This window comes from Balaenoptera physalus (assembly GCF_965194825.1).
Source record: "Balaenoptera physalus genome assembly, chromosome: 8".
Lineage (NCBI taxonomy): Eukaryota > Metazoa > Chordata > Mammalia > Artiodactyla > Balaenopteridae > Balaenoptera > Balaenoptera physalus.
The window spans coordinates 2,087,460-2,104,353 of record NC_138887.1 but is presented as its reverse complement, the minus strand read 5'-3'; the positions used below and the strand labels follow the sequence as shown (position 1 = coordinate 2,104,353).

Below are 16,894 nucleotides of genomic sequence, written 5' to 3'. Positions count from 1 at the left end.
GCATATGCACTCAGGTGCACCAGCCTGCAACCCAGCCTGGCTACACAGCATTCCTCCACGTGCGCTCAGCTGGGGAAGGTGTGCTCTTCAGCTCCAGAAGGCAACCCTTCCCCACCATGGTTTTTCCTGGTACAGCCCTTTTGTACAAAGACGTAGTTCTTGTCAACAAATCATGAACCAGGTCGTCCCTGTCTACTCCATTTAACAAGCAGCAAAAGGCAGGAGCCAGTGACCTTGAACTTGGGAGGCTGTGAGTCTTCCCGTCACTGCCGACTGTACCGCTACATTAGGTTACTTATCGCACAGGTATGTGGTACCTGAGGGCACTGGAGCAGCTTCTCCTTGAGGCCTCCTAAGATAGTTTGTTCCTGAGCTAAAGGTTTCCATTATTGGTCCTTGGACGCAAGTTAGAGAACCCTGATGAAACTGTTTCCAAGATCAATATTAAAAAAAAAAAGGGAAGGAAACACTGGAAGGAAAGAAAAGAAGAAAGAAAGAAGGGGAGAGGGAGAAGAAAAGGAAGGAGGGGAGAGGGAGAAGAAGAGGAAGGAGGGGAGAGGGAGAAGAAAAGGAAGGAGGGGAGAGGGAGAAGAAAAGAAAGAAGGCGAGAGGGAGAAAAGGAAGGAAGGGAGGGAGGGAAAAAAGGAAAGAAAGAAAAGATGGAAGGAAGGAAGGAAAGAAAGAAAGAGAGAGAAGGAAGGAAGGAAAGAAAGACAGGAAGAAAGGAAAGAAAGAAGGAAAGAAAGAAAGGAAGAAAGAAAGAAAGGAAGAAAGTAAGGAAGGAAGGAAGGAAGGAAGAAAGGGAGAGAGAAGGAAAGAAAGAAAGAGAGAGAGAAGGAAAGAAAGACAGGAGGAAAGGAAGAAAAAAAGCCTCAGAGAGTGACAGCACAATCAAAGCCACAGTGCTGCCTCTGTGGCTCTTTGGATCTGCTGTGCTCAGGAAACCTAGCAGCCACACAAGCACACGCTGTCTCCTGAGATGCAAGAAGCGAGCCAGTAATAAGCATGAGGCGTCCTTGCACAGGAAGGCTGGGGTCTGGCTTGCACACAGCTCAGCCTGGCTGCGTGCCAGGGTGCCCCATGCACGGGCATCAGGACCTGGTGGCGAGATGAAACCCCAGGCTTGTTTTCTCAGGGTGCAGTACAGGCACTGGCTGCTTCCCTTTCCCACATTACAATAAAAGAAAAAAGCCTCTCCTTTACCACCTCTGCCCCATTGCTTCATCAGGTTGCAGTAGCATCTTTTAGGAAGTTATCAAGAAGCTTCATTCTCCACAGTTTTTGCAAACAAGTTCACCGATACGATGGTGCCCGGTTTTGGAGCTCAGTTCACGTGGTGCCTGTCCTAATGGCACTCATGGAGATGTGCTTTACGTCTATAAAACAGTTGCCTTGCTTCAAAACATACAAAAGGATTTCCCACCACCCAAAATGACCATAGAGAGTGCATGAGAATAAAATGAATGGCTGAAAACTAAAACAAGAAAAAAATAGTAGATTTCTGTATTTCATTCAGCTGCTATGCTTTGGAAAACTATTTTATTTTACATGTTTACATGTTGCTTTATTCTTATTACTTTGTACTTAATCAAATACCTACAAAACCTATGGCTGAAACAGAGATACGTTAAGTAAATCCAAATGATGTAAAAAATAATTGAACTGGACCTAGGTTTTCTCTAAATCAAATGTGGCCAAAATCAGAAGAACTAAAATGAAAAATTTCCAATTCCTTTGTGATGACAATTGAGAAAATGTTTTGAAGATAAAACTGATTTAAAAACTACTTTAGAGAGTGGATGATTAACTAGTTTGGGGCTTAATCTCAGCAAGAATTAATTGTAAAAGGTTTTCTACGATATAATGACACGTACTTCCATAGAATCCCAGATCTGCTCCATCCCGTAGGTAGCCCCTGGACACAGGAGGCTTCTGAGCCTTGAAACATGGGCAATCCAAACCGAGATGTGCTGTAAGCCTCAAATACACACTGGGTTTCAAAGACTCAGTAGAAAAAAGGGGTAAAATGGTCATTAATGATTGTCTATACTGAGAGCACGTTTAAATAATAAAATTTGGGGCATACGGTGTTAAATAAAATATATGTAAAAATTTGTCCCACCTGTGCCATTTTTCTTTTATAATGTGACTCCTAGAAAATTGAGAATTACCTATGTGAGTCTCCTTATATTCCATGCACAGTGCTACCCTGGAACAGGTGATTCCCAGATTTCACAAATATGTTCCAGAAATGCTGGCTGTCTTCATCCATGAAACCTTTCCCCAAACAAGGGCTGTTCAAGGTCACCGTGTCTCAGAAGGCTTGGAGTCCAGCTGTCTGCGAGGACCTGGCTGGAAGGACCCCACACCTACCCTGCAGAGAGTGTGCATGTGTGTGCATGCACAGGGCAAGCTGATTTTAAGGATGCCTTGTTAGGAGATACTCCATCAGTAATAATAAAAAAAAAAAAGCTATTGAAATGGGAAAAACAAACAAATGAACCCTTAACTGTTAACACCTATAGCTCCGGCTTCAAGTATAAAAATCAGCAGTGAGTTCCCATATTTGTGATAACAGCACTTCTTTAAAATTGTAAGTGTTGATCATGACAAAATAATTTCTCTTCTCTTCTCTTCTCTTTTCTCTTCTCACTTAAAACCACAGCATTGTCTACTGAACATGAATTTCGCCAAAGGCCGCTTGAACCGTAATGCTAAGATTACCTAAGCGCTCTCTATACCGGATAATAGTTAATCGTCATCGTTTAACATTATGGGGGAGGGGGACAGAGGCCATCAGAAGTGCTGGGGGGAGTACAGGCGAAGTCATATTTTTATTGTTACCGCGTTTAACTGGAGAGAGTAGAGATATTGCGACAGGAGCAAAATTCTGCCAGATTCCAAGAATAACAATAAAAATAATCACAGAGCTGCCTGCAGGGCTGTCATAAAAGTCCTTTTCTCATTTCAGCAGGATTTCACCTCTAGTGTGGCAGTCCTTCATTCTGAAAAGGAAAGTGGCTGCCTTTGCCACGCGCTCTGTCAGCACAGCGAGGCCCCGGGGTTGCAGGCCTTCCGTCCATCACACCCCGCCCTGTGGGGAAGACACCGGATGTTCAGGGCTTCACCGGAATCAGGCCCGGGTGATTTCAGTGGAAATCAACAGCCTGCAGCCACATCCCCTGCAGGGGAAGTGCTCTCCTGGCAGGCAGCCTCGCAAGACACGCCCTAGACCTGCTGAAAGATCCTTTCAGCTAAACTCACTCCTCAAAGTAGGGCACGAAGACTCTTCCGTTAATCCAGCTGCTGCCAGGGTCAGGCGCTTCGAGCAGGAATGTTGGGAAGAGCCTCTCTGGTCCTCCAATGGCGATTAGCTTTCCAATCGCTCCCCAGGCCGCTTACACATTGCTGAGCCCTTGTTGAGAAAATGTCCCAGTGAAGCCACCACCTACTTAGGGACCACCACAGAGGTCACCTCCCAGATCTGCACCCACATCTCAGGGTTGTGTTTCATCCAAGGAACTCAATACCAAAACATTTTTTGAGAAGACCAAGTTCAATCCCATGTGTTTTGAAGAACAGCGTGAAGCCAGTGCTTTCCTGGAAAAATCACTGTAATTTAGCAACATATTGATGGAATGCAGACAAGTCTCGCTTTGCATTTAAAGTTCTTCAAACCAAAATAAGAGCAATAATAATAATAATACTATCTCATAAATAAGACACAGAATCCTTTCTAATCACACTCCCCCAGCAGCAAAACTAAACTGCTGAAGCAGCATTCTACTTATTAATACAGAGAATCTAGTTGCTGTGACATTTCCAGTTTGTGACATCAACAGCAAAGCGTCACTTGGAATCAACTCGTGTTGGACAAGCTGCATTTACCCCTCACTGCCCCCGGTCTCCCCAACAGGCTGAGTCTTCCCTAACACCCCCTCCAAAAAACCCCCACCCCACACAGCCATCAGCAAGATAATTCCTGCTTTCCACTGGAGCTGTCAAGACATTACAACCATAGTTAAGCCACTGTATGCAGGTACACCAGCTCTCAAAAAAAAAAAAAAAAAGAAAAAATTCCTAATTTGCCCATTTCTTTGGTGTAAACCCTTCCAATCACGGTAGTCCTCCGGCTACCAATAGATAAAGAGAGCCTGGAAGCTTTGACTCCAGCCCGAGAACCTGAAGACAGTCTCCTAGCTGCCTGTAAGCTCCTGTCCCCCGCCAAGTCCTAACAGGCAAAGGGTTTACAATTTTGAGCGGCTCTGCGGTAACGTGTGAACTGTAGTTCCTGCTAAGACCTTGCAGGGTGCTGGGCTTATCTGGCGGCTACAGTGGGCTCGGCTTCAACCCCGCCCCACGGCTGTGGGACCAGGAAGGCGGCTTCCTGGGGCCTGGCTCAACCGAGCAAGTGTTTTCATCTCATCGAACTGGTACTGTGGAAACTTTACAGGGCAATGGTTAGGGCTCGGCTCTGCTTAGGCTTCTACTTTTGCATAAAAGGAGGGGAAGCTTTTTTTTTTTCTGGGTTATATTTACACTTCCCAAATCAGAAATGTCCTAACCAGATAGGACAGGTGGCAACTGGCAACCACAGCTCAAAAGCTTTTTTTTTTTTTTTTTTCCATTTCTTTCTGAAACCCCATGTAGAAGGAAAGTTAACGAAATGTCGGTTGGTTGTTTTATCCCCAGAGCTAAGTATGCTTTCAACACAGATGGAACAAAGCAGAGAATAAAATGGGGACCAAAACCCTAGAACAGAACATACTGTTTATCTCTCTACTCTGATAGGTAAGAATCTATCTTTACTTCCCTCAGAAAACCAACTAGGTACAATGTGATCCTGAATTTAGCATGTCAGAAGAAGATGGACAGAAGCCGATCACCGGTTTCTCTTTGTAAAAATAACCAGCGTTTCCGAGTTGACACACTCCTTTGGAGACATGAAATGAAACTATTGTATATTAATGCATACGTGTGGAATCTAGAAAAATGGTACAGATGAACCAGTTTGCAATGCAGACATAAAAGACACAGATGTAGAGAACAAACATATGGACACCAAGGAGGGAAAGCAGGGGCGGGGGCGGGGTGGTGGTAGTGGGATGAACTGGGAGATTGGGATTGCCATATATACACGAATATGTATAAAATAGAGAACTAATAAGAACTTGCTGTATAAAAAAATAAATAAATAAAATAAAACAAAAAAACAAACAAAAAAAGAAAACTGGAAGCGTGGTTGGAAATGCCAGGCTCGGGGTATTCCAACCTCTCCGGGCCCCGTTTTTCTATAGATTATTCCTTTTTTAAAAAAGTCATACTTGCGGTTCTGGGACACTACTGACTGTATTAAAAAAATCTTAAGCAGTCAGCCACAAAACGCCTGCCTGCAGTGTGAAGCTCGCGTGAGTGGACACACGGAACCACGTGAGGATGACGGTGATCTGGTTAGATGGTTCTCAGCTGGGAAACGTGGTGACCCCTGGGCATCACGATGAGCGGGCTGAGGTGGGACACAGGTGGCTAAACAGCCCCTGGTGGGGAGGGACAGTCAGCCCAGGAAGGCCTCTCTGGCCCAAATACCGATGGCGCCCTTTGAGAAAAGGGGCCTAAAAAATCCACGTGATGAACCTTAAATTCGGGTGCAGCCTTAAATTCCTCCCCCTCAACTGAAAAGCTCTCTCTGCTGTCCTGCCAGCTCTCTGCCTGAGAAAGCCGGGCCACCATCCCGTGCATTCGGTGCGCGCATCCTGGGTGCCCACCGGATGCTGGGATGCAGTGAGCAAAGCCCAGGGGCGCGCTCTCCCTGCAAGTGGGGACAGGTGAACAGCGGGAGGTTGGCGCTGCCACTTTAGGTCAGGGAGGGCCCCTCTGACGTGGCATTTCCGAATGGAGACTGAATGCAGGAGGGGAGAGGGTCACAGGGGCCTGGTGGGGGGCAGCACGAGGCAGAGACCCCGGCCAGCTCCTGGACGGCTGGTCCTGCCTGCGCTGGGGCTCCACTGGGCTGATTAGTCCTTTCTCTCCAGTCACTCCCTCCTCTCTGCCTTCTAACAGGTTTAACTGTCCTCCTCTGACACAGGCCACCCTGAGCTCCCTCCCCGGCTGCATCCTCTCAGCCTGCTCCCGGCTGCCCCCTGCATCCCTACTGTCTGCCGGCTGCCTGAGCTCCGCGGCCCCTCCTGCTCCCCTGCATTTCGATCTGGGCCTCCACCCCTGCCGAGCCCTCTGGGAAGCTACCACCCATCTCCCGAAGGCCCCTCCCCAGCCCCTCCGTCCACCCTTTCATGCTTCGCATCTTCCCTAAAATCTCTACCCCGGTAACTTCTACACCATGTTTCTTTCCAGAAAATTGTACCCGAATCAAGCAACTCGTGCTCTGCTTCCTCCCTTGCTTTCTCTTCCAGACAATCACATGCATGTATTCCCAAGGCCCTGGCGCTCAGCCTCCCTCCTGGCATAGCCGGACCAGCTCTGTCCACCCCTCCCGTGTCCTGCCTTCCAGACAGTTCCTTGGCTACAAACTGTCAACGGACTTCCAGTCAACGCCAACTCTGTGTCCATCTCCCGTTCTGTTAAGAGAACTGCTGCAGTCCCTTCGCTCGCGTGCCCACGCCACGTGGTCACACATACCGTGGCCACTGCTGGGAATCACCTCCCCACCCGGCCCCTCCTGGCTCACGCACAGGACATCTCTCCCTGTTTGCTGTCACCAGATGATCTTGCCAGCACTCAGGTCTGGAGGAAACACTTTGCAGGGTCCCCTCCAAACCCCACCGCTCGCTCCCAGAGCTGGCCTCGGGGGCCCTTGCTGTGACTTTGCCCACCCCCTTCTGCTCCTCCCACCCACCACTCGTTTCCTAAGGTCAAACATGACTCACCTTCTCGCCTCTGTGAGAACTTCAGCTCCCTGAGTCTCCCCATCGCCCCACTCCCCAGCCCAGCAGGGAACAAGCCCTTCTGTCCACTTTCTTTAGAGAAAACTTGATGTCCCTGTGAGCGCTCTGCCATGCCTTACGGCGCTGGGCTATTAGTCTGCAAGCTGTCACTGCTAAGGTCTGCAAGGCAGCGGCTGCATCAGTCAGCCAGGGAGAAGGGCTCAGTCAATATTACTGTTATTGAATGGAAGGTCCTCATGTCCTAAGAGTCACAGAAACACACGTTCAAACAAAGCACAAAGCCAACCTAAACGGTGCGGTGCCAAATCCTAAAGTGAACCCAGTGGGGAGGTGACAGGAGGGGCGGGGCCCAGAGCAGCCTGGCCTCCAGCAGGGGCCCTGCTGTCGGTCGCACACACCTTGACAGCTTCCAACCGTGTGGTCACTGACCTCCGAGTACAAGCAGGACACACTGGCCCTCAGATGACCTGACAACTCAGCACCGCGAGCCCCTCGTCCCCACGCACATCCTCCCGGTGGGCCGGCCCTCATCACGGCGGGGTTGGTGGGGGGACCTTCACGAGCCCTCCACCCTCCAGCCAGGCCTTTCCTCGTATCCCGCTCTCTCCAGCCGCTGGGAAGGACCCAGAGTTTGCTGAGACCCTCGGGCCTTGCCACACCGATCACGTGCTGCTTCCCGTGTGCCTTCTTTCTTGGGAATTTTCGGTGTCTTGTGAGGTCACCGCCTTGGTGCTTCTCCCCGAAGTCACCTGCCAGGAGGTGACCTGAGCACGTGCTCATCTGGTGTCCAGATCCCGCAGAGATCTCACAGCGAGCACGCCTGACGGATGATGATGACCCCCACGGCTGCCGCTGCACGGATGCCGCTACCTCGCGGCCCCGCCGCCCCCCTGGCGCTCGCCCTAGGTTACAGCAATGGGCAAGGTGATGCCCTCACCCTGCAGGGAGGTGACCTGCCAGGGCCAGCAGGACGGAATCCCTGCAGCAGGGTCCCAGGAGCAGAGATGCTCCTCCAGGCGACCCCCTGTGGTGTCTTGTTGACTACCACTCAGGACACACACACACACACACACACACACACACACACACCACAGGCACTACACACAGAAGCCTCTGCTGCCTGGTCCCACCTTATATACCAAAACCCAGTACAGGATGGTACCCCATGCAGCACACAATCACTTATTTTAATTTCGTGTACCAACGTGTCATGATGTTCCACAAAGATCATGATTTCCAAGTGTTTTGCGCTGACCCACAAAACAGAGGTCAGAAAAAACTTAACATTTACTTTTAAATGGGAAGCAATGAACCTGCTATGTAATAGTCCCTCTTCAAAACTTGAAAGACTTAGACAGTAGGCAAAATATTTTTTTTTTTTTGATGCTGTGTCTCACATTTTGGGAAATTCAGGAAAATGAGAATCTTTCCAACTGGCCTCCTCTTGGTTTGGTGATGTATGGTTACCTCTGTGGTCTTCACCAGGCACCCCGGGCAGAGACAGCAAATGGGAAGATGAAGAGGACAGAATCTTTAAAAGGTGCTCCATCAAAAGCACTGCACAATGCGTCAACTACGAAAAGGAGTAAGGAACTAAATAAAACAGAGACGTGAACACGAATCTAAATGACATGCTTTGAGCTGCTCCTCAGAAGAAAACTGGAAACCAAGATACCCGAGCCCTGGATGGAGTTCAGCCCTGGACGGTTTTCTCTGTGCGACTGCTTCACAGCGCACATCCCATCCCGACAAGCTCGAGCCCAGCTGCAGCTAATGCTCAGATGCTGTGAGATAATAGTTCTCCCGAGCTCAAATGGGGTTTCTCGGTTCAGAGGAGATGCATGGCACAGATAAAAACAACTTCCTCTAACTGCTGATTAGATAAGCGGGCGCAGCATCCGTACTCAAACGCCAGCGCCCCAGCTCCAATTAGACCAAAGCCCACTGTTTTCCACTGTGAAAAACGCTCTCCAGCATCTCCCATCCACCCAGGCTGTGGAGAGGTGTTACAGCCCTCACCCACCGTCCTGCCACCGTCTTGGTGCCCTGCCTAGAACTTTAAAACAAAAGTGAGATCTGGTACCAGAATCACCAGTGAAAAATATATGAATCCTCTTACGATTCACACTCCAGGTCTGGAATTCATGACGGAATAAAGCAATGTTTATTTCAAGTGAATGGACCAAAAAAGAGAATTTATGTGTAGACACAATCATTTTCCTGGATTCCAGGGGGAAGAACGCCAGATATTTTTTCTACTTTTTTTTTTCTTTCCATTTTTGCCAGGGTGAATCAAACCCTGGTCAAAGTCTTGCAAGGGAAGGACCCAAGGACCCAAGCTGACGCAAGAATTCAGCTTCAAGAATGCTCCAAACACCACTCTGGGGGGTGTGACCTGCAGGAATTAGGTCCTACAATAAACCACCCAGGAAACAATGGCTGTTGCCGCCCGCCCTACTCTGGGCGTAGGTCCTGTGAGCAAGGGAAGAACATTCTAGAATGTGGCAGGGTACGCACAAACACACGTCATCGCCCCGTATTCAAAGGCACCCAACCTCACACCTCCCTCTGCATTCAAGTGACTACTACACAAGGTCATCCTGATTGTCTGTCCATGGAGCCGAGCCGTTTGGAAAGCGTCCTTCAACCTCAAACCAGCCTCGAGTCTTTGGCCGTCGGCTAATTCAACCACCCCCTGGGCATTACTGGGCTTCTGCCCCTGGGTCTTCCCTTTGATTCTACTCTAAATCCTAACCTTGCCAGGCATCTCTCTTAGGGTACCATCTGGTTTTCTGGCCTCAAATCTCTCTTCTCCACCTCTGGCCTCTCCCTGTCTCCTCTGCTCCAGCCCAGCAAGCCTCCTTCCCTGCCAGCCATCTACACTCAAAGGGGAAGGGGCTTCCGACTTTATTCACAGTCTCTCTTGGGGCTGGAACCAGCCAGCCTGCTATTCTCACTCTTCCTCTCCAGGCCTGTGCACTTACTGATAGCATTCGGGAGCTGGAGGACCCCTGCCCAATTTTAGGACGGAAACCCACACAAGCAAAGGGAGAGCAAGGCAGTAATGGGTAAAAATCCACACCCGAAGGAAGAAAGCAACGTATGGGTTATTGAATAAAGGAGGAAAAGAACTAAGCTTTTCGTTCCTTTACTCACAATGCTTATCTGTCCTGTTAGACGCCTGTCCTGACATCATTTCTGCACGAGACACTTTTAATCACCCCTGGTCAACAGCTGTCAGAAGAACTCTCGACCCATTTTCCACTTCTCTAGGGCACCAGCCATGAGTGATTGAGTAAATTTGGGGGTTGCCTTAGGAGGTCACTGAGTGCATCCTCCGTTTTACCAGTTTCATACACAACCACTTCAGAGAGACGAGATTTCTCTCATTTTTAAAGAGACCACTTCAGAAGAACGAGCTAGCATCTCATTAAGTAGACTGTCCTGATGACTAAATCCCTCATGGCCAGGAAGTTCTCTCCTGTGTCTATCTTACATTCTTCATGCTGCACTTCAGACCCTTGCTTCCTCTTATTCAGACCCAGAAGAAAATGGAGCCAGATGAGAGCAACAGCCTTGGCCTGGCCTTATTCCTCTGACCACCTTTCCACACAGTCCTACAGGACTTCCCTCAAGACTGGGGGAAGGCTTGCAGTGCAAAATCATTACTTTTCTCATGCTGGGAATGACCTGCCACCAGTGAGATGCTACCTCCCCATCTTAGGGGGCTGGTTTCTACCTTTCCCAACAACTTGTTCATTACTCAGGTCTGTTCTCCTGGTTGGGATTAGATTTGTCTAAAACTGGTAACGAGGGCTCAGAGCTTTTCAAAAGCATCCCTTGGCTCTTTCTAAAACAGACACCCAGTGATCTATTATCACCTAAGACTTTCCCATCTTTTCCCATCTTTTGGCCTCTCGCCATTTCTCCTTGACATTTCCACCGGAGGAGCCAGCACCCTTGACTGGACCTTGGGTCTGGGGGTAGCTAGCACCTCAATCTCTCTCTTGGTCTTGCCCTCTCCTAACTGATCCCTCCCCCGTCTTCTTGGCTGTGTTTTCAGTTTGCTTGTTCTCTGGATCACATTTTTTTAATTAATAAATTCCCCTTCTATTCCTGGGGTTGCAAATCTTATCCATTCTCTTTCCCTTCTCTCAGGGGAAGCTACAACAGGCTCCTTTACTCTGCTCATATAAACCTTTAAAAGATCTTTTTCTGCCTTTTACTGTCTGTTTTACTTTTTGACTTTGTTATTCTGTCTTCAGCAAAGCGTGTTTGCATGTTTTCAGTTAACCCTGGAGATCATTCTGTGAGCTGAGTTCTGATGCTGCTGCCAGTTTGAAATGAGGGCACCAAGGCTCAGAGGTCTGCCTGGGAGGGGTCCAGGCTCCACCCTTCCCCTCCCAGGTGCAGCTTCTCCTGGGCCAGCCTCCGCCCTCCCCACCATCCTCCCCACCCTTTACAGCCCCGGTGCCTTCTCCCTGGCGCTTGCTTCCTTTTTGTGCTGTGCTGCTCCTGCTTCTGTGAAGGGAGGGGCCCCCCGAGCAGGGAGGGGCCCCCAAGCAGGGAGGGGCTCCTGCTTCCTGTTGTCTGTCCCCTGACCCTCCTTCCTTTGCTTTCTTCCCAGGGAGCTGACGCAACATGCCTTTGAGTGCCTTTCCTTCTCCTTCCAGCTTCTAATTCCCCATCTTTTAAAGTGGTCTCCTAATGCTATTGACATACTTCATTTGTTCAGTGCTACCTAGGATGCATTACTTTAATAAACAACTTACCACCGCCTACTCAAGCCAGCTGATTTCCTTCAAAAACCATAAAGGATGGTTTCTAAAGCTCAGTGGCCGAGCATGAACAGTAGTAGTCGATTTCCTTGATGCTTCTCTCTACTCCTTGGTCTTCTGGGATTCTCTCCCACTCACCTGTCTCCTTAAACCTTCCCGCTGTCTGCTCCTGTAGTCTGTGCTTCTGTCCTTTCTAGCTTCCTGGCAGTGACCCATCACTCCTCTGTCCCTGGCCCCCACTTCCAACCACTTTCCCTGCCTGTCCACACGGCAGCCGCTATTTACAAACCAAGGAAAGAGGATTCTTGGGTGTTTGAAGTTTTACAACTCTGAAATTCAGTTTTTAGAAACCTTATGCTGAAAGGAGAAGTGGGTGAGCATCGTGTCGCATGGCGAGGAAGCACAGGGAAGAGCCTGTGGGAGATCACACCCCCAGCTGTACCAGCCACACCTGCACGGGCTCTGTCAGGACCCAGCCTGAATCTCACCACCAGAACGCAGTCTTGGAACCAGGGCCTTGAGGACCTCTGACCAAGGCAGATCACCCACGACCTGAAGTTCTTAAGGGGTGGTATATTTAGAACGCGAAGGCATTTATAACGAAGGCTTGTTTACCTACACCGAGTGGACTCTTCTTCACTCTCCAGGAACCAGCCCGACTTTCAGTTCTCTACAGGTTGCCCAAGGTGCCTATGGCTGTCAGCCTGCACAGCAGCTGCAGGGATTTCAGTGCGCAGGGGTGGGGTGGGGGGGCTCCCCAGATTCTCCATAATGACCCCGGAGTCCTAACTCTGATGTCTGGGTTCTCGGTTCATTTAAATGGCTAGTGGGTACGTATCCACATAATTTCTTCTGGCTTTTTCTCCCTGAGCCTTTGCAAATTTTTATCATGTATACACACCCTCATTGTCCTAATGTTTTTATTTAAATTTGATCTTTTAATTTATGTAAATGTGTCTTGAAAGGAAACTTTGCAGCAGCACAGGGTGTATGACAAACCAGTACCTCTGGTAATAAACAGAAGACAATCTTAAACATAAATGCATCAATTACAACAAAGCATGCCCTTTTGTGTCTCAGCTTTGGGAAACCCTGAAAGGATGTGTGTGGAAAAAAGGGCAAGATCCACAAACCTTCTTCTCTCCCCCTACTCGCCCACATATACATTTTCTAACAGGGAAAAGGATTTCAGAAATGTACTTGTTTTCTTGGTTCATCTACATCAAAGGGCTTTAGCCACTATCTTTGTCTGTTTGTACAGCTAATTGTATAGCTAAATTGAAACAGAAGAACCATAATACCCAGAGTCTATTTGGTTTCCAAGACACATGAAGACATACAAACTATGTTTTTTAGTTATCACATTAGGATGTCCTACAGGAAAATAACTGGCGATTTTCAGAACCCCGCGAACTTTACACATGTGCCCTCCTTGGCTGTGGCTCTTATGAGCTGACCCACATGAGATCTACCTGTCCTACCTTATTTCCACCTGTGTACCCTTCCTGATACTCTTTTGTGCAGATGGGTGGCTCTCAACATCACAGTTTTTTCTTTATAAAAAGAAAAAAGATAGGTATTCCAAGGAACTGTTGACTCTTTAGCTGATGAGAATAGGGTATAATGTAGTGGAAACCAGTCTTTGAGTCAGAAATTGAGTCTCCTTCTGACTCTGCTATGTGACCTTGGCTAATTCACTGAATTTCTCTGGGCCTCCGTTTTCTTAAAGAGGGTGGATTAAGATTTCTCACCATGAACTGTAGCCTGGGTAGGTTAACCAGGGGAGAGATTGCAGATACTTCCATATACATTCTTTTATGGAGAAGGCATGTAAATGTCTGCTAGTCAAGATTATCTAGATTTATTTTTAACATTAAAAATTTTCTATTTGTCAGATTTTCTACTTTCAGTTAAATTGGACATTCAAGAAATAAGGATAACTTAAAATGGCCAGATTTGGCTCCTTCTAAACCAGAGCTATGAAAATGAACAGTCCTATTGCCATTACACATAAAATGGATAATTTTCCCCATCTACAATCCATAAAATTTGATATTGCTGCAGTGCGCTGAGGACAGAAGGCCAGTGACATGACTGCTTTGGGGGACGCTCCTCAGCTTGGCCACATTGCTCCCCACATAGGGCTCAACGCCACACTGAGCTGGGTCTCCCGTCCTTCCTACAATAGGGCCCCATCCTGCATCTTGTGTTTCCTTGACATGGGGGTTGAGGGGAAACCACAGGTGAAATGACTATAAAGAGACAAAGGTTCAGGAGGACTAGAGCACGTGACAGTCTGTGGACAGGAGGCCACTTACCCAGTCCTCTGTCACCCTTGGAGCTCTGCTGGCCTCCAGACGTGGTGGAAAGGTCTTCAGGGACAGGCATGGGTTCGTCACCATCGTCGGGGGTGTCACTCACCGGGGGGCTTTCCTTCCCTGAGGAGACAATTAGGAGCTTGAGCTTCTGGGGACATGGTCACCCCGGGGGTGGTGGTCACTGCGATGGGCCAGCAGGGACAGCCTGGGCCTCACCGTGGCTTGGCTTCATTCGAGTTACTGGATTGAGGTCACGTTTCTCTCTGGGGATTAGAACCTGCCTTCCTTTTTATAAAATAATATCATTGCCACACCCAAAACTGAGAGGACACAGATGTGAAAAAATACATGTCACCTAGAGATCACCACTATTAAAACTGTGGTGTGTGTGCATGTGTGTACACATACATGGATACTTATATATTATGCATAAGGCGTGGTGACATATTTTCTTGATCAAAATAAACTGTACTTTTTAGACATTCTCATAACCAGTGGCCCTACTTCCATAACTTTGTGGTGTCTGTGTAATACTTCATTGCATGGGCACACTAGGATTTATTTAAATCCTTTTTCTACTTTTGAACTTAGATTGTGTTCAATCTTTTTTTTTTTTTTTATGAAACAACATTGTGGTAAACCTCCAAACAGACAGCTTCTGCCCACGTTTTTAAGAACCACCATAGTATAAACCCCAGGAGTTTTATGCCTCGGTCAAAAGGCATCCACATTTTTAAGCCTCTTCACGTGTTAGGGCCAAATTTTCCCCTGTAAGTTTGTTCCATTTTACCCTCCTACAAGCCTGCTCACCACACCCTCATATTATTTCGTTTTTAAGGTCACCAGATTGAGCATCTTGCTCAGAGCTACACATTCTGGGTCTGTTCACTCTCTTTTCAAGAGCCAGGGGGTAGGTATTTTGCCGGCCTCCCGATTTGATTAACTTGATGGGGCCGGAAAGCCTGGAAGGAGGATGAACAGGGAATCAACACGACTCTGCCCCACCTGCACAGAGAGTCTGCCACCAGGAATTTTTATCCTCAAAATATGAAAACAAAACAGAATCCACACAACTCCAGAAGTTGCTTCACAAAGTAGGATTTACCAAATGAGACAGGGTTTTACAGGATGCCCGAATCTATTTTTTTTTTTAAAGTTTTTATAGCTACTTTATTTATTTATCTATTTATTTTTGGCTGTGTTGGGTCTTCGGTTCGTGCGAGGGCTTTCTCTAGTTGCGGCAAGCGGGGGCCACTCTTCATCGCGGTGCGCGGGCCTTTCACTATCGCGGCCCCTCCCGTTGCGGGGCACAGGCTCCAGATGCGCAGGCTCAGTGGTTGTGGCTCACGGGCCCAGCTGCTCCGTGGCATGTGGGATCTTCCCAGACCAGGGCTCGAACCCGTGTCCCCTGCATTAGCAGGCAGATTCTCAACCACTGCGCCACCAGGGAAGCCCCCCGGATCTATTTTTGACGATATTATAATGTTTCATCGGAAGCTCTAGAAATGGGGAGATCATTCCCACTCTCAGGAACTCAATACTGGGAAGCCTAGATGTGTAGAAAATGCTCCTTCTCCTTTGAAATGGAAACCCCTGTACCTTCTAACATAGATGTTACCTAAAATTGAGTTAGGAGACAATAGACCCAGGCAAGGAAAGAGCTGGTGAGGCCCCCAGTGGATGCAGAATAGCCCATGAGCACTGCTGTGGAAGACAAGCAGGGATGAGGAGCCTCAAGGAAGGTTCGTGGAAAAGGGATGGGCTGGGATTGCGGGTTGCGGGCTGGGCTGGCAACCTGGCATCCCAGACAAAGGATATTCCTGCACGGAAGCCCAGACCTGCAGGAGAGTGCACAGATGATGATGAGGGCGAGCCTGGAAGACGGGGCGAGGCAGAGTGTGAAACTGTCCTGTTTGTTTGAATAAACCACCTGCAAAAGCGACACAACCCTTCATGGGATGGGCAAGACCAGTGCAAGCATCCCCAGCATAGGAGACGACCCTTCCAGGAATAGTTTAAAATAGAAGCTGCAAGGCACCAAGGCGATGCTTTGGGGAACAGTATCGCATTCTCTAGCAAACAGACATCACAGTTTAATATTCCAGCTTAGCTGTAATGATCTCAATTGGCGTATTTTCAGAAAGAGCATTATTGGGTATATTTGGATAGCCAGTACAAGATGGATAGTTAAAGGTGGGGCAGGATGATAAGAATTTCCCAAGGAAAAGCCAAAGGCCAGAGAGAAATTGACTGAAGTGCTCATGTTACACTAAATGTGCATTACATCAGTAATATTTTCATCGCCCTAAAAGGAAGACTTTAAAAGCAGCAACAGCTAAAGACGCAGTGTTACTACTGTTCACCTACTTCATAAATGGGCCAAAGCTCTGAACAGGAGCCCGCAGGAAGCATATGACCAACTGACAACTCTTTTTTCCTTCTGATTTCCTAGAGTTATGGTCTTCAAACCTCGAGGACCTCAGGGAGGTGGTCAGAGGACTCTTTTTCAATTTTTTTTTGGTAAGAATAATATTTTTTTTTAATTATTGAAGTAAAGTTGATTTACAATATTGTGTCAGTTTCAGGTATACAGCAAAGTGATTCAGTTATACATATACACACACACACACATATTCTTTTACAGATTCTTTTCCATTATAGGTTATTAGAAGATATTGAATATAGTTCCCTGTGCTATATAGTAGGTCCTTGTTGTTCATCTACTTTATGTATAGTAGTGTGTATCTGTTAATTCCAAACTCCTAATTTATCTCTCCCCCTTTTCCCCTTTGATAACCATAAGTTTGTTTTCTACGTCTGTGAGTTTGTTTCTGTTTCATGGGTATGTTGATTTGCGTCATATTTTAGATTTCGCATATAAGCGATACCGTATGAT

At 47.8% G+C, this 16,894-nt stretch overlaps 1 protein-coding gene across 5 annotated transcripts in view; it reads right to left on the bottom strand.

Annotated features, from left to right (window-relative positions):
* IKZF1 (IKAROS family zinc finger 1) overlaps positions 1-16,894 on the bottom strand; it is a 91,615-nt gene that overhangs the window by 55,145 nt on the left and 19,576 nt on the right. For all 5 annotated transcript variants that reach the window (XM_082473262.1, XM_082473264.1, XM_082473265.1 and 2 more), the window contains one exon: positions 13,999-14,118. In XM_082473262.1, the coding sequence (XP_082329388.1) occupies positions 13,999-14,118 (120 nt within the window). The remainder of the gene's footprint in view (positions 1-13,998; positions 14,119-16,894) is intronic.